At 46.0% G+C, this 22,782-nt stretch overlaps 1 protein-coding gene and 1 pseudogene across 1 annotated transcript in view; one reads left to right on the top strand and one right to left on the bottom strand.

Moving 5' to 3' along the window:
• Window positions 1–5,359: 5,359 nt before the first annotated feature.
• On the bottom strand, window positions 5,360–6,698 carry LOC120842632 (annotated as a pseudogene).
• A 19-nt stretch (window positions 6,699–6,717) lies between these two features.
• Window positions 6,718–22,782, top strand: part of LOC8031598 (ATP-binding cassette sub-family A member 2-like) — a 68,187-nt gene continuing 52,122 nt past the window's right edge. The window contains exon 1 of the mRNA XM_040213781.3: window positions 6,718–6,804. Within this exon, the coding sequence (XP_040069715.3) occupies window positions 6,718–6,804 (87 nt within the window). The remainder of the gene's footprint in view (window positions 6,805–22,782) is intronic.

A 22,782-nucleotide genomic window follows, 5' to 3' on the forward strand; every position in this document is an offset into this window, starting at 1 on the left:
TGGGGCACCACTTGTGGCGCCATGCTTGCAATTGTCTATACAAAGTTGTCTAATATAGCTCTAAGTACAGGTGACATTTCATTAGTGCTAAAGCTGCTTTAAGTTAGCCGCTATTACAAATATTTGAAACTTTACAGCTGGTACTGTAAAGTTTACACAATCACTTACCCAAGCTGACTGCACTGAATATCTATATATTTAGCTGAAAAAAAAATAATTAGATAATGAAGCAGGATGGAAAGTAAGAGCTGGCTGTATAGCATAGAAAAATTGTGTTGTGCGTAGGTTTAAACAGGCGGAAGTTGGTCAGCCTGAATGGGCGTCTAGTGTATCAGCAGCAGATGAGACGTTTAGCCAGTGCGGTACAATTACCGCTAGCCTGGGGTCTTTACCGTGTATCACGCAGTAGTCATACACGACCGCACGCTGATACGATTCTCAGCCAGATCGAAACGGGCAGGGGTAGGATTTGGAACCCAGAACACCTGGGTTATGTAGTGCCAGCATTCGCTCCACGCGCTACGAGCTGTGGTGAGCTAATGCACTCGGCCGCCGAGTTCCCCTTGCTGTATAGGAAGTATTCACTGGACGCCATATTTGTGGGTGCTGTCTAAAGCGCATGCACGGAACAAACTCACATCAATAGGCTGCTAAGACCGGCACTCTTGGTGGTGCGGAATGCGCGTTGCAAAATAACCGTGGAAGCTCGCCATCAGCACGCGCTCAGAATTCGCGAACACAGCTATGGCCGCTAGCCTCTTGGCAGGGAGATGTTTTGGTGGCGCCCTCCTGTGGTTCCCTCTCGTGACATCATTATCTTGCGAAACGGCAAGTTCGATTGTGTTAGTAATGAGCGTGGTGGAAGCTTGAAATAATCGCGCTCTAATACCAACGCTGCCAACACTGCCAAAATTGAGGTTTTTCCATTACTCTTCATTTCGTCGATGAAAAATTCTTTACTGAGGTCATAGTCAGCAGTCAGTCACTCGTGGATGCAATATCGCAGCGACGCTTTTGATCGCCCACGTCGCCAATAGAGCTCGAGAATAGGAGAAAGCAAGTAATTTGAAGTGAACTCAACTCAGTCATTCAGTTAATAATTCCATACTACTTAATAGCAGCTTCTATCACGTTCTATAGACGAGAGACAGTAAGGGCTGGTTCACACATTTGCAACGGTTGCGTTCGCATGCAACCGAAACGACCGTTACGACCAAAACACCGTAAAAATCGTGACTCATGGATGACTTCGCGAAGCTACCTCTTGCATCGCTTGCCATGCTGTGTACGGCGAACACTTGTTCCGGTGACTTTGTCGTTACAGTCGTTTCGGTTGCATGCGAACGCAACCGTTGCAAATGTTCTTCGACGGCCTATTTTAAGCAGCTTTCGTCAACGATTCCGTACTGGCAGGCCATGCCATATTGGTACAACAGTTGAAACCCGCATGAGATAAAGTTCAAAGAATTGAAAATAGCCGTCCATTGTGAAGACAGCGACATTGTCCAAAATTCTGAGCCGACGTCTAGGGAGAGTTTTCGCTTTGTTTTCTCGTTTTGCTCCCGGCTTAGGGAACTGAAGCATGTGGCTACCGAAGCAGGTCGCCCACGTTCTTTCCATCAATAGAAACAATAATCCTCCGCCGAAAACACGAAAAGGGGAATTTCTGGAGGTACAGAAAGACTCCTTTTTAAATCTCTTAAAGCCGTATGTCTGCCCACTCTTCTTTTTCTTTTTTCGGTCGAATAAATGCGGTGTGATCACAATGGACTTATTCCCCGTGAAAGCGAGTTTGCGTATTAAAACACCATTTTCGTTCGAGCGAAAGGTACATATATCCATTTGAAAACATTAATAACGCATATCTGCTTCAAACCTCTACACTACTTATTACAACAAATCAAAATCAAATAACTTGATATATATTACTTTTCAAAGTAACTGTGTAATCATTTAAAAATTACATTTATTGGGAAGTAATCAAAAGAGTAATTTCATTACTTTGGGATAAGTGCTAAAATTGGTTGTAATTGTTACTATTTTTTATTCCCCCTATTATTGGCGCCCTTTGCGTGGAACTGGCGACATATATGTTGGCAGTACGGCTCACTCTTTTCCTGCTGTTTACGCAGATGAGTGGTTCACTCTGTCGACTTCATTTCAGTGTCTTTCTTTTGCCGGTTCCAACCCAAAAACTGAATAACTCGATACGAGCTTGTTCTGAAAATTGTGCACTCGTGAGGCGGCGTTTATTCTTGATAAGCCAAGTGGTTCTCTATTTACTGCTCTTGCTACTGTATGGTGATGTAGAAGTGAATCCTGAGCCTCTCTCGGAATAACAGGTTCGAGAAATTTTAAACGGCCAGAATAGCTTGATGATAAACTTGTCTTAATTGAAAATAGCCAAAAGTCATCTGATAGTTTCCTTAACGACTTGCGCACCTGAGGAGATTCAATTGGGTCAAACTTTGGAAGACCAAAGCAGACGTGCGCGATTCTTAAGGACTTGAAAAACAAAAGGAAGGAACAACAAAATTGCTTGGACGATCTTTTCGCGAAACATGAAAATGTGGAAACCCGGAGTCGTCGATGTAGTCTCTTTTTGCATAAACTTCAGGACACTTGTTTATGGGAAACGCCTATGCCATCGGAGGCACTTTTAATGGAGATCTGTAAAAATAGGTTGGGGGAATTGGCGTTGTTGGGATTGAGCGAGCTCATAGACTGGGCTAGTTTTCTGCAGGAAAAAAAATCGTCCGATTATTTTAACTTCGGATCTTTTAAGGAAAAGGAAAACATCCTCACAAATGCTCGAAAGCGGAAGAATTCCGCGTATAGCATATCCGAAGATCTTTAGAAAGCCGTTTGGCGAAAAAAAGAAAAACATGTGGGATTATGCAAAGGCACATCGGCAAGAAGGCACAAAGCAGTCCTAAATTATGACAGCTTATTTTAAGGAGATGCACAGTATTCCTGAAATCATGCAACAAAACAGATTGTGCGGCGCTGACTGCGTGAATGCCCGCAAACCACTTACTCGATTTCCATTGTTATTGTCAACTGTAGAAGCTTGAAAATTAAAACTGACGCCTTCCAGAAGCTGCTGTCGATGACTAAGCTCCATGTAGTGATAGGAACCGAGTCTTGGTTAGACGGTTCTTCGCGTGACGGGAAGGTATACTTTCCCGACGGTTTTGAACGTTATAGACGTGACCACTGCTCCCGTGGTGGAGGCGTGTTTGTTCTAGTTGATAAAGCGTTTTTTTTTTTTCTTCCACCGAGATTCCGGCGAACATTCAAGATGCAGAAACTCTGTTTTGTCAGATTAGGCTGACTAACGGGAAATGCTTAGCCATTGTTTCTTTTTATAGGCCACCAAGTCCAACGCCTATCACAATTAAATACCCTTCCAGTATTTTAGAAAAGATTGCATGCGATACCATTATTATTGCTGGCGATTTCAATCTTCCAGCCATTGCATGGATTGATGCAAACTTCACGGGTGCCATTGGTTGTGAACTGTATGGCGAGTTTTTTCAGCTTATTGGATGTTTTTTCGCTTGAACAGTTTTGCTACTTTGCCCACTCACAATAATGATACGGGCCATATTTTCGATATTTTACTTTGTTACACTTCTGGTATTCTTGAGAGCACTCATACTGTCCCAGGGATTATGGGCCATAAAACTATTGCTATCTGAGGTCAACTTAAATTGTGTAAACAAGAGCAAATCACGTGAACAAATGGCGTACTTTTATGACCGGGCACATTCTGCAAAAATAAACACTCCGCTCGAATCTTATATTTCAGTTTTTGAAACGTTGTGCGTGTGTTTGAGCGTCAATACCTTACGGATAAAACTGAAGAAAAAAATATTTAGCTTGCGGGATGAGTTTGTCCCATCGCGTATGTTTACGCTAAAACGAGCACGCGACAAACCGTGGTTCACACGTGAGTTGCGTGTATTATTCAACAAAAAATCGAAGGGCCTATTTTAAGTTCCGTGATACACTGCTTCCCGAGTGATCTCGCTAAACTAAAAGAATTCTCAACAGTTGTTCGAGACCAATTGGAGCATGCTAAAGCTACGTTCCTTTTCTATTTAAAAAATAGCATTCGTCGTTTTCCAAAACAGTTTTGGAAATATGTCGGTAGTAACGGTGAACACAATACTTCCATTTCGACGCTCAGGCACAACGAAACTATCGTCGATAACGATACTGAAAAGATGGAGCATTTCAATTTATGCATTCGGTCGGTTTTTACATCTTGCGGGTCATGTTCGGCACACTTCAGTATTCCAGCGGCAAGCAACGTGACGCCCACAATTGATTTTAGTGTGTCCTGAATTTTAAACCAATTGAGTAACTTAGACAGAACTCAGTCGACTGTCCCAGATGATATTCCTGCGTGTATTCTGAAATCTTGTTTAGGTTCATTTTGCCTTTATTTTGTTATATTGTTTGAAAAATCGCTACACGAATCTTCTCTTCCTTCTGGTGGGAAGCTTGCTTGAGTAATGCCGGTGCATAAAAGTGGTCGTGGAAAAAGTGTCGGAAATTATCGACCGTTATCGCTGACAAGAATCTCTAGCAAGATGATGAAACTCATTTTTATAGTAACATCATGACTCACCTTAGCAGGTTTAACATTTTGCACCCCTCGCAACACGGATTTCATCGGGGCTACTCTTGTAGCACGCAACTAGTTGAAATTGTGCTTGACCTTTCTATGGCAATCTATAAGCGACGGAGTGTTGATTGTATTTTTTTTTTTATTTCATTAAAACTTTTCATGTCGTTCTCATAACCTTTAAAATTCTAAGCTCCACGCCTATGAAATTGATGACAAAGTTTGTAATTTAGTTCGTGAGTATTTTTCGATCCGAAAACAATATGGGGTTTTAAACAAACTTGGGAAGTAATCCCTTACAAGTTACGGACTACTTATAATCCATTATTTTTAAAGTGATTTTGTAATTGCCACGTTATTCTTTTTCGGAAGTAATTTGTAATGTAATTTTGTTATAAACTATTGGTAACGAATGACTTTAATTTCTCGTTACATTTTAAAAATACGAGCATAATACAGTAACTGGAGCAATGCGAGCAGAACATAAAGCAGCATAAAGAGAGCAAGTTCAACAATCAATCAATCAATCAATCTTTATTTGCACAAAATAGTAGAACACGGGAAGCGTGCGCGGCTGGCAGAAAGGTTACAAACCCGTACGCTGAGGCGCCTGCTAGCCAACTTTCCGTGAGTTCATGAGTAGACACACAACAAAACACGACACACAACAGTTTGACATTTTAGACGCGGACGAACAAATAATGCAGGAAGGACACAATATGGCCATTAGACTCGCAAATTAAGGGCGGCCCGCACACTCGCGCAGAGTGCGGGCCGCTCGGTTGCGTTGCACACCGTGCACCGCAACCGAGGTAAGAATCCAACCGGTCCACCGGACAGATCCCAACCGGAACCAGCTGGAGCCGGCCCCCGCAGGGACCTGCCCAACAAACCAGTCAGACCCCCTCTTGAAAGCGCCACACACCCGGCACAAATGTGCGAACGAGCCCCCAAGGTCCTGATCGGTCGACTCGAGGAAGTACGGAGCGCGCGCGACACGCTCCGACTGAAGTCACGGAGCTCGTCACTTGACCCAGGCAAGGGTGGGCGCACATGTGCCGGCAAAGACAAGTGTGCACCCACTGCTGAAGGGAAAAGGGAGGCCTCATGTCGGCTAGTGCGAGCAAAGACAGAGGAGGGAGGCCAGGAGGCGTGCATCACTGTGGCTAAGTATGAATCGTCTAGAGACGGGCCACAGGCGACAGCGAGGAGGCGGACTCGCGACACTGTGCAATGATGACTCAGACGGGTGCCAGCCAATCGACCGAAGACGCGCCTCATAGTTCATAGACTTATCACGACTGACCAGCATACGAGTCGCACGGCGCTGAACCCCCTCAAGCCTCTAAGTGTTTTGCACTTGGTGGGGGCTCCAGATAGAGGAGCAGTATTCTAATTGGGGAAGCACTAGGACACTGTACAGAGTCTTCAGAGTATCCTGTCCAAAATGTCGTGAAACTCTGGACACGAAGCCCAGTAAACTGCGAGCTTTACCAACGCCCCTGGCCACGTGATGACTAAACTCGAAAGTTGGTGGGAAGGAGACGCCTAGGATATTGAGCACCTGTACGGGTAGAACAGTAAACCCTCCAAGGGAATAATGTGGAGAATCAACGTTCCTGATGGAGCTAGAGCGCATTACAGCTCACTTGCCGTGGCTGAGACTGAGATGGTTATTTGTGGACCACAGCGCCGCCCTGTCCAGGTGAGCCTGCAGAATGGCGACGTCGGCAGCAGAGCGAACCCCCTTAGCCAACGTAGTATCATCAGCATACTGGACCGTAAGGACCCTATCTGATTGAGGAATATCCCGGACATACAAATTGAAAAGGGTTGGACCTAACAAAGATCCTTGAGGAACTCCCGATGAAGCTTTGAAAGTGTGAGACACCGAGCTCCGGTACGCTACCCGAAAACTGCTATCAGTAAGGAAGGCAGCAACTCAGTGCAGTAGACCGCCGCCCACCCCACAGTCAAACAGCTTCCTGATGAGACAGGCGTGATCCAGGGTGTCAAAGGCGTTGCGGAAGTCTAACTGGACAACGTTCGGAGGGAACAAGACCATCTAGGTTTTTGCTTATGTAATGGGAAACGGTGGCCAGCGCAGTTTCACAAGACCGGGAGTGCCGGAAGCCATGCTGAGTCGAAGACATGAGCTGAAGACGATTCAGGTGAGAGGGTACGTGTTTGTTGACCATGCGTTCCAGGGTACGACACAGAATTTAAGTCACAAATACTGGACGGTAGGAGGCTAGATCACTGTGTGACCTATTTTTTCTTTGAAAACAGGAGTGGCCAGTGCCTGCCGCCAGCTATCCTGGACGGAAGAACATAAGGTTGGATCATCTTAAGTAGGATGGGAGGGATGCCGTCAGGACCAGCTGAGCAAGATGGTTTGATACAGTCAAGGGCCTCCTCCAAGTTACAGGGAGTAAGAAAAATAGAAGAGAGAACATCAGGGTTGGGAGACAAATCAACCCCAATGCCATAGCCATGAAGTAAAACAGGGGCAGAGGCAGAGGAGAAAACCGAAGCAAACTGGTTGCAAAAAAGATTGGCGATCTCTCCAGGGAGGGTGACAGTCTGGCCATTTGATGTGAAAGATGAGCCATGTGGAGTGTTTGATGCTGACTGACGTAAGACCAAAATACTTTCGGTTTTTTGCGCACATGTAGAGCGATAGACTTTGCGAATGCAACCTCGGCAGCATGCAGATCAACCTTAAAAGAACGCTAAAGTGCCTTAGCCCGTGCAAGTGTCTCAGGATACTGCAGACGGGCAGCGCACTTGTAAAGAGCCCGCTTCAGACGAGCGACACGAATGTGATCTTTTGTGATCCAAAACGTTTGAGCGCGCCCCCTTCGACTAGAAACGCAGGGCATACACTCCTACTGAATTGAATGTGCCAAATCACACCAGAGGTCCATTTTAGCTAAACAGTCGCCGCCCATGGTAATCATGCACCATGGGTCAAGGTGAGCAAGTTTGGCCATGTGATCAAGATCTGTCCGGTGGAACTTTCATATGGCACGCAAAGTGACCTCTGCGTGGTAGAACCAGAGCATAAGTGAACTCAATGGTCAAGTGGTCACCGGAGAGACCCGAGTAGACATCGCACGAAAGACTTTGGAATGGGTGTGACAGAAACCAAGGTCGAGACAACTGGATTTTGGGATGTAAGGGAGCGGCATATCTGGGAAAGCCCCGATATTGACACGAGGCCCAGTACAACATCGTCGGCTGCGTCGGAAGGAATTGGAGCATCATAGCTCCACCAGTCGATGTGGCCATTAAAGTCTCTAAACAGAAACACCTCCCGATAGGACTTTGTAAGCGCCTCCGTCATGGACGCATCGAGGAGCTCGTCACCTGGGTGGACGGCGGACAGTAGGCACAGACGAGGAGGGAGTTACCCTTCGGGTGGTGAAGTTCTAGAAAAATCGCTTCTAACTCCGGGTGCTCGAGGTCATCCCGTCTGGCGGCCGGAAGTCCGGACGGCACGGCGATGAGCATACCACTGCCATGAGATGAACGATCACGCCGATGAACTGAGACGAGGGCCACGCCGAAGAGCTCGGCAGCACGAACACTATCGTCCAACCACGTCTCCGTGACTAGGAAGACGGTATTCTCGGGGAGAACCGATGGCACGAGCCTGAGGTCAGCCAGTTTATTATTCGCACTACAGCAATTGGTGTACCAGAACGTAGCTGACCTGCTGAAGCGGTTACTCGCAATGGAGTTACGAGTGCCGGTGGTTCGATGCCGAATGTCCCAGACCGGGGTGGGGAGTGAGGTCACTCTTAGCTTCAAGCGACGAAAACAGCGATTCTTCGAACTGCGGCAACTGACATACGCCTCAAAACCAGGGTTCGGTTGAAGAGGACAGGTGCCGATATAACCCGGGCGATAGGAGCTCGCACTTGAGATGGTGCCATCTGTCGCACAGGTCACATTGTAATGCCGCCACGGTATCGTAGACACTCCTTGAGCAGCGGGGACAGGTGGGGCGGGGGACCGGATTTCGTGCAACGTCCCCAGCAAGCAGCAAGAGCCAAACAGCATGTAACCGCCTTGTAAACCTAGCCAGACCGGTGTCGGTGGGAGGCAGAAGAACTTGGGAGTACGAGACGGGCGCCCAGGGCAGTCTGGTATGCAGTTGTCGGGTGCCTGGAGTTTGTAATGGGCGCCGTTGAGAAAGAATGAATGCTGGAGCCGGACGAAAGGCGATGTACGTGAAAATCAGCCGGAGCACGAACAACGGACGCCTGACACGCTCCGCCAAACATCAGGAAGGGGAGAATAGCCGAAAATAAAACACAATTTTCTTGTATGACCGGTCACTAGTAGAACCACTGGAAAAAGGACAAGGCATGTACAAATATACAAAAGACACAGATCAAGTAGACAACGCCGAGTAGGACCTCCGTCGCCTTCCATCGTGTTTTTCTTCTCCCAGCAAGATAAAGCTCTTCGTATCTATTTGTTTTTGTCTTTTACACCGTTTCACCCTTTTCAACTTCTCCGGCGTCTGCCGCCTCCTGCACAGACATCAAACTCGAGTCCGTACCCTCTCGATTCGCGGGTTCACAACTTGCGTAATAGACGATGTAGCCTCGCGCGAGGGGGTCGAATTCTTTTTGGCTTTGATGTGCGATACTTTATTCTAGCACGGCTGAAAAGCGCCCGGCGCGAGGCTAAGAGCATCGTCTTCGAGGGTACGAACAGTAATTCTTTTGGTTTACTGGTCTGGACATGATGGTCAAGTCGACTCCTCCCTTTGCAGTCAACTTTCAACATAAAGGGGAAGGGGGGGGGGGGTTGTTAGGCCATATAAGGAGTGCTGACAGAGAGAGAGAGAACGCGTGAAAGTGGTGTTATCTTCTATTGTTTTGTGAGACCGCTGGCCACCGCTTCTCTCGCTCTCTAGGCCCTCCCCTCCCGTGGCCTCCACGAATATATCAAAGTGAGAACCGATGAACGATCGAGAACCCGAAACCGCCACTTTTTCTTTGTCTGGTCGAGGTTTCGGTCATGAAGTGTCCGTCGTCTCCACGGCCATGTCTAAATGAGATGTTCAAAATTCAGAGCATTAAGGAGAACGAAAACCTAGAGTTTCAGTGCATACTTTCTTGCCCCCCCCCCCCCCCAAAAAAAAAAAAAGAAAGAACGTTGTCATCAGCAAGAGCAACAAACTCTAATCTACGGAAACGCATCGAGGTCAGCTGGGACGCCTGCATTCTGCATTGGCTATATTTGAAACGTTAGAACCAAGTTTTTCTTTTCTTGCGATTAACAGGCGAAACACCCGAGTCAGAAGGGAGTTTTCGTAGATCGCTTCATCATCTGCGAATCGCGTAGCGGAGGTATGCGCTTTGTTTGTACAATTCCAGGGATAATTTCCGGAGGCCGTAAGCCAGCGGGATGGCAGGGGTGGTTGCAACTTTCGATGTCTTGTCGGGTTACAGGTGGACCCCCCACACCTCTCTCTCTCTTAAATACAATATTGTATTTTTACAAGGACTACAATATGCGGGCATATGAGAGATGAAAAGTAGCGTTGGCGAGAATGTTTTGAAAAATAACAAAATTGTTTTCATTGTTTTCTGGATAAGTGTACGGAAAAAGTAACGTGAAAGAAATTTTCAACTAACGAGTAAAGTAATCCGTTACTTTTCGGCGAAAGTAATTTGAAATGGGGATCCATTATATTTGAGGCTCGGTAATTTGTAATTGTAATCCATTACATTTTTCGAGTAACGGCCACAAGTCTGGTCTTAAATGGCTTCCAATCTCAAATGGTTGAGGTTACTTCAGGTGTGCCGCAAGCCTCCGTTTTGGGATCACATTTGTTTTTTATTTATAAAAATGATATTACTGTTGATGTTTGTTCTATCATTATAATGTTTGCAGATGATTGTAGAGGTCAATACCGCGCATGATAGCCTGATTTTGCAAAAAGACTCGGACAACCCTCAATTATGGTGTCAGTCATGGCAAATGACTCTGAACATAAAAGAACTATACACGTCACCTTTACAAGGAAGGTATTACCGCCAGCATATAGTTATTCACTAAATGAAAGAGTCCTAGAAACTGTTAAGAAATTTATATATCTGGGTGCGTAATTCACTTCCGATCTGCGGCGGAATGCATATGTTCACTAGGTTTCCCCGAAGGCCTCACGTATGCCTGGCTTTTCGTGCCAAATTTTTAAGCTTGCACCTCAGTCGCTCAAGGAAACAATTTATTTTTCACATGTTCGTTCTATCCTTAAATATGCGTGTGTTGTCTGAGACCCTTCTACCGCATTTTTTATTAAAAAGCTTGAAACATTTTTAAAACTTGGCTGCAGGTTCGTTTAAAAAAGTTATGATTGGTGACTCATTATTGGTGACCGTAAAAAGCTCCTCTGTCTCAAATTCTTTCACGATATTGATCACGGAAATAATTGGTGTGGAAAAGGATAAATCTATGATACATATCTCGCAGAAATAACCATGCCTTAAAAATCTTTTAGGTTGACGTGTTGCGACACTTTTTTTTTTGTAGAGACCAAGCACAATTGTAATTCCCTTCCATCATGCACGGTCACTACACCTTCCAATTACGCCTTTTTTCACGCGCTGAGTATGTAACCCTTTTTGATCATATGCTTTTTGTTTGTATTCCCCCCTATTGTAATGTTACATGGCGAAGTAGGTACCTGAATAAAGATGATGATGAACAAAGTTTCCTTCCAAAGAATCCTCGAGCAATGTCTCGGACCGACAGGAAGATGGTTTACTCAAACTGGTAGATTAAGAGAATAGGTAGTATAGAGAATGAAGAGGACGACTACTGATCCGGACATTATACCCTGGCTCGAACTGCCTCCCGTGCTCCAGCTGCTCGAGCGCCCTCCAAAGTCATTTTACAGTGGAGCTGTCAGGGGCTACTTTCCCCAGGATCGTGTCCCCCCACAAAGAAATGAAGACACCGAACTCTGGACACTTACCGCCATCTATGAGCGACGGCGGCAAGCCATCTATCTGGTTGATACCGTTGCTCATAGATGGCGGCAGCTTTTCCACTTTGGCTTGCCGACTTGTGGCCGGCCATTACTTGCCATTGTACCACTCCGCTGGTCTTTGTTCTTCACCAGAGTGGAAAGGCTGAAAGTTGTTTTGTTCTTTTCTTTCATCCCCCACAGTAGTTTATAATTTGGTGATCCTGGTGATAATTTCGTGATAATCGACAGTACGAAAACTTTCTTTTCAAATCGGCAGGAAAATGTGCCGTTCTTAACATCTAAAGTAATCGGGAAAAGTAACAGTTACTCTTTCCTAAATAACGGCCACTTAATTTTCTTCTCAAGTAATCAAGTAATCTAATCGAATAATTTTAAAGCAAGAATAATCGTAATTGTAATCGATTCCTTTTTTTTCGAGAAATGGGTGCAAGACTGATCTGTTCTTTCTTCACTCTCAGACGCGACTGATATCGCAACAAAGGGGCTTCACTGCCGAATAAGTTTTCACATCGTAATATTACGTTTTGGGAATTTAAAGGATGCATCAATCTTTTGGCATCTCTCCACGATTATCGCGTGCTTATCAATTTAAAAATAAAGAGAATTAAATGGGTTGTTTCCTTCGCGTCTTCGTTTGTTTTCTTGCATACGCTGTTTTTGTGTATTCATCTTGTGCCTTCTAATTCTCGAGATGCATTTGAAAATAGAAAACTTCTAGGCTCAGTTCTGTAACACCCAACACTCTGTCATTTAAAATCAAATTCAGTTTATTTCGTCCAAACAACATACGCACAGAAAACAGGGATAAGGCAAAAAGCCAGCATGTGTTTGCTCCTCCCCCCCCCCCCCCCCCCCCCGTTTTGTCTTCTTTTTTTTTTTTTTTGAAGCAGATAGGCGGTAAAAGTAAAGTAATTTAAAACAAAATACATTCGCGCATTAAGAACAAAGCACAAAAGTATGACATATAAAAAAGGCTTATTACGATAGATACCCAGATCTGGTCATGATCAACAAATAACATAAACGTATTTTTGATGTAGCGTCGTGTTCGTTTCAACGAAGAATTTGCTTCTTATTGCATGTTTTAGAAATTATAGAAGGTTATTTCTTAACATCTTGGCTACACAGTCCACTCTGCTTAATGGAGTTTTCTAGACATATCTAAAACAAACGATTAAATTTCGTGCTACGTTAGCTATCTGGTCAAAAAGCTTAATATGCATTTTGCTGCTGGTTCAGTATATTTAAACTAAGGTGTAATGGTGGAGATGGGTGACAATAATGAGATGCAGTATTTTAACAAGGTCATCTAAGTATGTTATAACGTACATTGGCCATACTTCGAGCTGTTTTCTTTTTGGAGCACATGGAGTTTCTTTACCTGGCTGTTTTGCTTCCCCAAATGAGGCGACAATAATTTATATGTGATGCAAGTAGAAAGTTGTATATTAGTAAATAATGTTCATTGGAAGTTTGGATCGAGACTTGTTGAGAACACCAACAGCCTTGAAAATCTTATAAATGATAGTATCGATGTAGCAATCCCATGATATTTGTTTTAATATTACGATATCTTTGTTACTTAATTACGATTCTTGAAAAAATGCAAAAACGAGTAAGCCCGTGTGCTCAAGGATTAACAACAAAAAAACGCTAATAACCAATATTTGTATTTGTTTTTTTATGCTTGCGTTTAGATGTTGCTTCGCCAGTTTCCGCAGCCGGCCCTGCCGCTGGAGATCAAGGGTTACCGAGAAAAAATCCTCCTTTTCCTGGCCCTCGCCTTTTGTGTGCCCTTTTCTCTGCGCATCGCCGCCATCGTCGGCGAGAACAGCTCCGGAATCAAGGTGAAGTACCCTAACAGACACTTGACACTTGCTCAAACAATAATGGAGAAGCAAAAAAAGAACAACATGTTCTTTAAAGGAGGACCAGCAGAAATATTCTTCCGCCTAGCGGAAAGTCCTCCTCGCCCTCTTTCTTTCTGGTATTGTAGCACGGCGAGGAGAGGAGAAAGGTCCCCTTTTGCGCCGGCTTCTTCTGAGAGGATAAGCCGAGAAAATCCCCATTCTGAGCGACGGGCGATGGGTGCGGCAGCAGCGACCTCGTGACTTACAGGTAGCTTCAGCTCCTATCGCGTAATCTGCCCCATTTTTTGGCGCTTACCAAGCCTAGCTCCTTGGGTGTCGGTTTTACGGAGTTGCAAGGCTGCGCCCGCGCAGTCACCGAATTGCCGCTTTCGAAGGTTTTTAGTTTAGCCCGTGGCAAAGTAAACGCATACTTGAGAGCTGCGATGCATCCCCGCACCCATTGAAGGAACGTTTGATAGATATTTTCGGTTGATCAAGGAGCTCAAAACACAAGCGCGAGAAGTGGTGACTTGAATATGTAAGGATGACTCACATCTTCACAAAACATTCCATCTTCAAGAAAAAACGGCCTATCACGCTCAAACCTGCCTCAAATTGGGATCGATTGAAAAGAAAACGATGTACCAGGCGCGGGCATCTTCTAGAAGGTCTCTGTTTTCTAGGAGCGAGCACAAATTATTGAAGAACTTTAGCAGACTATGTTTTCAGGCCACGCTATATTTAGCGGGAGCTCGCGCTGCCACTTCGATGCATTCTCTGAAGCGCGCGCCTGAAGTGGCAGCGGGCCTTTGAAAACGATTTACTAAAATGCCCTGTTGTGTGCCTAACTCGCAGAACATGATGGCCAGCAAAATGTATGAAATTCATATTTACACATTCCCAAAAGCACCTGAGGTGAGAGGGCATCAAGGGTGGATGTCAATTTTAGAAAGTTTTAGTGGGTCGCTTTTAGCCACTTAGATAACCGTATACGGTCCGTACCCCACAACGAAATGTAAGCTAGACTCGCTGTTTACACTCTTCATCGAGTGCGGCTATGGAGCGAAAAGACAATATTAAAACCCTTTTTGACGAGTCTAGCGTGTCGTGTTATGGTTCAACGTTGCTTGTATCGGTACCATAGCACGGACCGCCACTTCGAAGTATTTGCGGTGTCTCAAAGAAACAAAGGCAAAAGCAGGCAATTTTTTTTAACGTGACACAGAATTGTATTTAACATTGTAAAAAAAAACTTTTAGGTACCCTACGCTACGCAGTTAGCACAAACTATCACCGGTGTTTTCCACTTTTTTTTTTTGTTAGAAGAGAACGATGTTTAGGAAACTGTTAATGCGAGTATCCAACCTAAGCGGTAGATTTTAGTGCGAGTCGATACATTGCTGGGGAAAATAGCAAAAAGCGCGATGTCGTGTTTGCGCCAACAGTGTCGCGTAATGTACGCATACCGCTGCACAATCAACGCTAACATAGTAAATCAGTAAATTTAGTGGCCCCCAAAAAAGTGGTGTTATTTTGTTTTATTTTTATGTTTGAAAAGTTGTTATTTTTAAACAAGCAATTCGGTAAAGAGTGCTTCCGTTGGGCACCAACTCACGAGGCATCAATTTGTTCTTATACACTAAATTCTGCATGGCCCTTGCGTAAAAATGTCAATATTGTGTTTCGTGCTAGCTGTGTCACGCACAGTAAGAAAACAAGTTCATTGCTCGAACATTTAAACAAGGCCTTTCTTACGCTTTCTTACGCCAAATAGACGTTTTGTGAGTACGCTCTATTACTGGTGGTTCATAAAATAATCTACGTTGTTTATTTAGAGGAAGGAAGTGGTGGTGAGGGGAGGGGGAATTGAATACAAAAGGCGACTCAGGGAACCTTGAACTTTGTAAATATTTCGCTCAACCTATAATCCTGAGCTAATTAAATCACTTTTGCTTTGTCTGTTTTAGAACTTGTTAACAGTCGCGCAAAAGGCCAAGATGAGCGAAAAGTCAGATGCTCCTGTTTATTTGAGCAAGAAGCTTATTTATGCGAGATAGAACTGAAAAAGCGTACGTGTGTAACCGTAGCAATCTCCGACCAAGCCTGAACCTCACTTTTTCGCCATTTCATCGAAAGCCGTTTCACCGAATGAGCGGACACCTCATCGAACGCCGTTTCATCGAACGCCGTTTTATCGAATCGCCAAGGGCCGTTTTATCGAATTTCTCAGTTATGGCTCTGTACCGAGTTTTGGGGCATAACAGCGCTTTATAGATGTTTCACCTTGCATTTGTTAAGACTAGGGTAGTCACTTGAGAAATTGTTTTGAAGGTGGTGTCAAATTACTAAAAATAAAAGCAATTGGCATAAAAAGAAATAAAAACAATTGGGTATGCGACTTACTGAAAAGCCTTACTCATGTACATACATGGCTGAAACCACGACGCTGCAAATAAAGGACAGACACTTAAAACACTTTTAAGCGTCTGTGCTTCCTGTTTTTGCCTCATTTTTAATTGTTTCATGTGACATGGAGAGGGATCATTGTTTCATGGAGGCTTTCTTCTCGAAGCAGGATATGTTCACGTTGGAACTTATCTCGCCACTGCACCCAGCGATATAAAAGCAGAAACAAAAGAAAAAAAAGAGAGAATGAGATGAAGTTGTGTATAAAAATTAAAGTAAATTCCAAAGTATTACAGACTGTAACATTGTTCGATGAAAAGGCGTTCGATGAGACGGCTTCTATGAAACGGCGTTCGATGAAACGGCGTTCGATGAAACGGCGTTCGATGAAACGGCTTCGATGAAACGGCATCGATGAAACGACATTCGATGAAACGGCATTCGATGAAACGGCGTTCGGTGAAATGTCCGGACGCACTTGTAGCGGTACGCGTGCATTACGTGGCACTTTTAGCCCGAACGCGACATCGGCGCTTTTTACTATTTCTGCCCAGCAACATGTATTGTCTAGCACTGAGCTCTGCCACTTAGGTTGGATAGTTGCATTGACAGTTTTCTAAATATCATTTATTTCTAAAAAACAAAATCAGAAAGACCGGCAATAGTTTGTCCGTGCTAACTAAAATGTGTTTGCACAGACAAATTACAAACGCGTATTATGTTAAAAAAAAGGCTACAGTTGATTTTTTATTTTTTATTTTTAATGCCTCAGAAATACTTTAAAGTGGCAGCACGTGCTATAGCGCCGATTTAAGCAACGTTGAACTATAACATCAGACGCTTCGATAGCCGCACTCGATCAAGAATGCTCACAGAAAGGTTATAGCTTATAAATTGTTGTAGGGTGCGGTTATCCAAGAGCTAAAGACGATCCACTAGAACTTTCTAGTATCGACACACACCATAGCTGCCTTCTCAGCTCATGTGGTTGCTGAGATGCGTAAATATAAATGTCACATACATTCGTTGACCATCATATAGTGTGAGTTACGCACACAATGTTTGTGCTCGCTGCTAGAAAACAGAGACCTTCTAGAAGATGCCCGCGCCTGGTACATCGTTCTCTTCTCCATCGATCCCAATTTGAAACCGGTTTGAGCGTGATAAGCCGTTTTTTTTTCAAGATGGAACGTTTTGTGAAGATGTGAGTCATCCTTACATATTCAAGTCACCACTTCTCGCGCATGTGTTTTGAGCTCCTTGATCAACCAAAAATATCTATGAAACGTTCCTTCAATGGGTGCGAAGATGCATCGCAGCTCTCAAGTATGCGTTTACTTTGCCACGGGCTAAACTAAAGACCTTCGACAGCGGAAATTCGGTGACTGCGCGGGCGCAGCCTTGCAGCTCCGTAAAACCTACACCCGAGGGGCTAGGCTTGGTGAGCGCCAAAAAAATGGGGCAGATTACGCGATAGGAGCTGAAGCTACCTCTAAGTCACGAGATCGCTGCTGCCGCACCGATCGCCCGTCGCTCAGAATGGGGATTTTCTCGGCTTATCCTCTCAGAAGAAGCCGGCGCAAAAGGAGACCTTTCCCCTCGCCTCGCCGTGCTACAATACAAGAAGAAAGAGGGCGAGGAGGACTTTCCGCCAGGCGGAAGAATATTTCTGCTGGTCCTCCTTTAAGCTAACTTATAGCTGTCAGTATTTAAGGGGTGTGGTACTTTCGTTCATAATGTAGTTCGTACAAAATACCTTAGTATGGCTTCGCATTACATGACTGTATGAAAGGATCACTGAAGAAGGCCTAGCCTTTCAACGGTCGAGCCCCACTGGGAAAAACATTCAAGAAGGTCCGCTTCTGAACACGACGAAAACGGCTTGTTTCTAAGCTGGTCATGTTTCAGAAGAATCTCTCGCCGACATACGTTGTTGTCCTTTGCCCCTGGATGAGTGACAGAGGTAGCCGAGAAAAATTCAAAGTCAAATTGGACGTTTTAGTGATTTATACAGCGTAAGGTCGGTCTGCCAGTAGGGGCCACACTGGTTTACACTGTAGATGAGCAATCTTTCCAGTGCAGTACGACTGCACTGGTTATAGGATGATCAGGTTTGTTCCATTAGTCCTTGACGAAGGTGTCAACGCTGCGCGTGCTCGGCGTGGACTTTACCACATCTGGCTTCGGCGTCGCCCGAATGTCAGCTTGCTGCATGATGCACTCGTTAAGCCGCATCTCGCAAAGGCCCGTTCTCGCATTGCTCGGATCTTAATTCGTTGGATATTTGAGCCTCGTATTGTCTGCTATATCTCAGTTGTAGCCCTTCGCCGAGGCCGAATGGGCCCGATTGGAAACCCTTAATCGGGAAGCCACGCAGGTCATTACGGGCTGTTGCGTTGGGGAGGGTGGCGACCTCAGGCGCGGAACCAAGAGTTGGGGCTGCGGCTCGCTGCTACCATGGCCCCGAAGAAACAGGCCTGGAGTGGGAGTACTGAAGGAGAACTTTTATATACAGTGAATATACAAGAGCATGGTCGACTAATTATTCGGCAATCGGCAGTCTGCAGTCGGCGGCTTCGGGCTCTCTGAGCCCATGCTATATAACCCTCCGAGGGCGAGAAGGCCCTCTGAGAGAGAGGAGCCTTCCCCGGTGTTCCAATGTTCACGAGGTGTCCGAAGTGCGGGGTTGGCTGAGGCAATTTCCGGGCGTTCTTTCAGCGAGACGCAGATGATGTAATCCCTCGACGTTCTTGCCGCGCTCCGGTGGCTGATGTAAGGAGTCGACGTTCTTGCTGAAACCCAACACCAACAGACCCACACACACACAGGCACGCACACGTACGCCGGTGTTTCTCCTAGCGAAGGGCCCGCGATTCCAGATGGTCTCGTGGCCTCTGGAAGACGTTATTTTTTAGTTTAAAGCCCCCAGCGAAGGCCACCACCGGCCCGACGATTCAAGGGCCGATCTCAGGAATCTGAACGTGTCTGTCCAGCGCCGTTGGTAACAGGTGAAGGCGAACTCTAGGACGGAGCTGAGGAAGCCAGTCGTAACAGGGCCCTCCCCCGGCTAACACCGATCCTGACACTTTAGACTGCGGCGCAGTTTAACACATTGGGCAAACTTATCCATTGAAGACGTCAAGTCCGGACCGTGAAGCTCGGTGTAATTCCAGCGGCAGGTGCCTTGGTACATGACATGAACCCACATGTACCCTTAGTGGACTCCTCCGATGCACCGCTTCCCCCTTGGCGCCATTATCAGGCGACCGGCAATCAACGTCTAAGCGGCCTCCGGCAGGCTCATCGAAGCTCTCTTCAAACGGGTGTCACTACGCTTCCTCTTTCCTTATTAGTGCTCGAGGACGCAGACCTGGTAGCCTACGTGGATGCTGGTCTAACTGGTTCACGGCTCCGTACAGGCCTCGTTTGCTCCTTTATTTTGGCTGTTAAAAAAATGTGTTAGTACTTCCTGGACACCCCTCTGCTCTCGGTGCTGGAAGAGTTGGCGGCTTTCTGGGCGGCGTGACCGCTCTTTTGACTCTTTTATCTACTCTTCGCCCTCCCCGCATCCGACTACGCCGACTCCATGCAGGCTGTCCGCGCCATACGTAGTGTTGACCGCTCCTTCAGCAAGGAGACACTGCGGCGAACCACTCCAGCTCTTATTTTGTCGTGTGGTTCCATCCTCCCTGGCTGTCTTACTCGTTTGGGATAGGTTTCGCTCTAAAACATTCGTGTGAGTGCACCACCTCTGGACGTGCACGGGCCTTCAAGCGACCCGCCGGCACCATCTTAGCCGGGTGGGCCTTCCTGCTAACCGGCCACCAGAGTTTCAAAATTAAACACATAGCTCGCGCCATCGCTCCCTTCTAGCCTTCCTCCGGGAAACGGGACTTCACTTTTACTTTTTATCCTATAGCGCATGGCTTCCTGACGTCATTAAAATAATATTGTATGCCTGGAATCACAGCCTTATAGATCAAAATCCTCCACCAATTTTCTCGATATACACCAACTCATGTTTACAAACAAACCGGAGCGCCCCTATAGCGGACGCCACCGGCGCCGCGCATGCGCGATGGGGGTGTGGGCAAAAAGCGCGCCGTCGCCCATAAACAAACCATTGAAATGCGATGTTGTCGGCGTCGGTGTGAGTCCCCCTGCCCTTTTCCGCGTTCGAATTGTTGATTCTACGTCTTCCTGGCGATGTCTGACTACTTGAGCAGCGTCAGCGAAATTACCGAGGCTCGCTACACCGCGAAACTTCGCGTGAATCATGTGACATGTGGCGATTCATTCCGCGTGGACGCCGCGGTATGTACGCTAAAACCTGATTCGCATGATGAGATTTCGCTCGCAGTTTTCAGTCGCGACGCCGCTCGGGCTGCAAAAGCGTGAACCGTAATTGAGATGGTCAACATCGATACTGCAAATGGCAAGCAGAAACGGACCAAGTCAATTAGGCATAGCAAGTCACTGATGGTCACTGGAAACAATGATCAACATCTCCTTGTATTTACTTTTTACATCGAGCCTGCTTACAAACCTTCAAACCTAAGTCTTTTGAGGCCTGCACTTACTTCTTATAGCAAGTACCGGGCCCATATTTGGTCTATGGGCCGGCGTCGTCTAAGAGAGCAGACGACAAGCAGAAACGTTCGAAAGAGCAGACGACAGTTCGAACGATCAGGCGGCCGTTTGAACTTGACGCACTGAACGTAGTCCGCAGGTGGTCGCACAACTTGATGGTTTTCTGGCGTTCATGTTGGAACAAAACAAATAAATCTGATGACCATAAGTATCCGTGAATTCAACCCAAAGTGCTTTCCGCCCAAGCAATCGTTGTCCGAGGGCGTCTATTTTTCCCTTTTCACGGCACATATCCAGATTCTCGGACGAATCGAGCACATGAAAACTGACCTTCAAACCTTTCTCGACCCTTTTGGTATGGCCCCAGTCCCGGCGTTTTGACGAGAAGGCAAGTTTTTGGCTGGTTCCCTTCGAAACAACGCAGGAATACACGTCTGGCATGGGGACTTCTGCCCACAGCCCCAGACCGGAAGTGCGACCGACGCGCCACCACCGCGCCGTGACGTCACAGAGATGAGTTGGTGCTGGACGCCGCTAAGCTCACAGAGTGGTAGTAGCAACGAACCAATCAATTTTCGGTCTTTTATCAACACCCCCTAGAAGACAAGGCCTGTCCGGGACGTCATCATTTGTGAACCCCCACCCGCTTCAAGCGGCCAACATGCCGAAGCTCGATGAGAGTCGTCGCAAAGCGGCAGACGCATCCGTCTTTGCGTCGCCGTGTGCTTGCTTCGCGTTCGTTATACGACGCTGCAAAACGCACTAGCGTCGATGCTGACGCACGCTAGGCGGCACTGCGTGAATTCCCTAGTGGTGACGTTTGGGGGGTGAAGTGGGTACGCAGGCTTTTAGAGCTCAGCTCTTAGGCGCCTAATTCCGGGTTGAGCGGCGTCGGCGTCGGCGTCGGCATAACCGCGCGCTGCATTATGGGACGTGTCCCATAATTTCGTCACGTCACGTCACGTCACGAGGGTAAAATTTTCCGCTAAACTTAGGGGGGCAAATTGACGTCACGTGACCTCAACATCAAATCAGTTTCCCCGCTAAATTTAGCGCGAAAATGTTGGTAAATTTCGAGCTAAATTTAGCGCGAATATTTCCCCGCTAAATTTAGCGGGGAAAATTTTTGCATAATTTAGCGGTAAATTTAGCGAGAATTTTCTTTTAATGCGAGAGTATCAGGAGAGAAGGAGGGATTTGCCCTCCTCGCCCTACCCTCTCCTCCTCCTTCTCAAGAGCTGCGCTCTAATTCGGCATTACAGAGAATTGTAAACGTCTTTTTTTTTTTCGTCCACGTGGTATTCCTTTAGTCGCCTGACCCGGCTTTTTGCGCCAGAGTATTTCAACTTTTGCGTGATAAGATGGTACGAGACCGACGGTTGACTGGCTTAAAGAAACCGTAGCTTCCGCCGCCCTGTCAGCTTAGTGTACGGTTGACTGGCTTAAAGAAAACGTAGCTTCCGCCTCCCTGTCAGCTTAGCGTTCAACGGAGTATAGCCCGAGCACAGGGGGAAAGAAACATTAGGAAGACAATACTGGTAAATGGGCACGAGAACCGAAAGAAAAATAAATTATCGTAAAAAGTAGAGAAGCGCGGGAGTATTATGTTAAGGCTTCTTGCTTCATTCTTCGGCCTTATAATACCCGCAATCGACTTGGCTGTCTAGCTATAATAAGATTATATTGATTTTCCACGAGTTGCATTTTTTAAGCTGTCCGTGACTGCGGTGCCACACTTGTGAAGACCGAACCCCCAAATAGTTTTGAGCAGAACAAGATATCTTTCCCTTCTTTAATTGTGCTGCCTAGTGAAAAGAGAGAAGCCATTTTAGGGAATTTGGGAAACAAGATAATTGATGACGGGAACAAAAACGACGTTCGGCAGCGCTTATGAAGAGACCGTGATTCTCATTTAAAGAAAAAGTCATTTAATTACATCGAAGCATAATATTATCAGAAGGTAGCTGTCGTTCACTGAGCTTGCTCCTCCCAAATATCAGTGACGCTGAGTATAATAAGTGATGGATAACCTATTCCTCAGGTTATCAAAATGTGTAAAGAAAATGAGCCAGCTTGCTTTACTTTTTATTTTGCTCGCACGTGGAAGTTAGTGCCCCGAATAAAAAAGGTAGCGACATCATCTCCCTCCTCCTATGACGCGCACACCTTTTGTGTTTATGTTTTGCTTTTTTACACCCGCGCGTCGACTGTAGCGCCGCCTGGTTTAACCCAAGATAGTAGACGGCTTTCCTATACTTGGAGTCAGAGCGCAGTCAATGGCTGGAAAACAC

This window comes from Ixodes scapularis, unplaced genomic scaffold, assembly GCF_016920785.2.
Source record: "Ixodes scapularis isolate PalLabHiFi unplaced genomic scaffold, ASM1692078v2 PGA_scaffold5__190_contigs__length_132052651, whole genome shotgun sequence".
Taxonomy (NCBI): Eukaryota; Metazoa; Arthropoda; class Arachnida; order Ixodida; family Ixodidae; genus Ixodes; species Ixodes scapularis.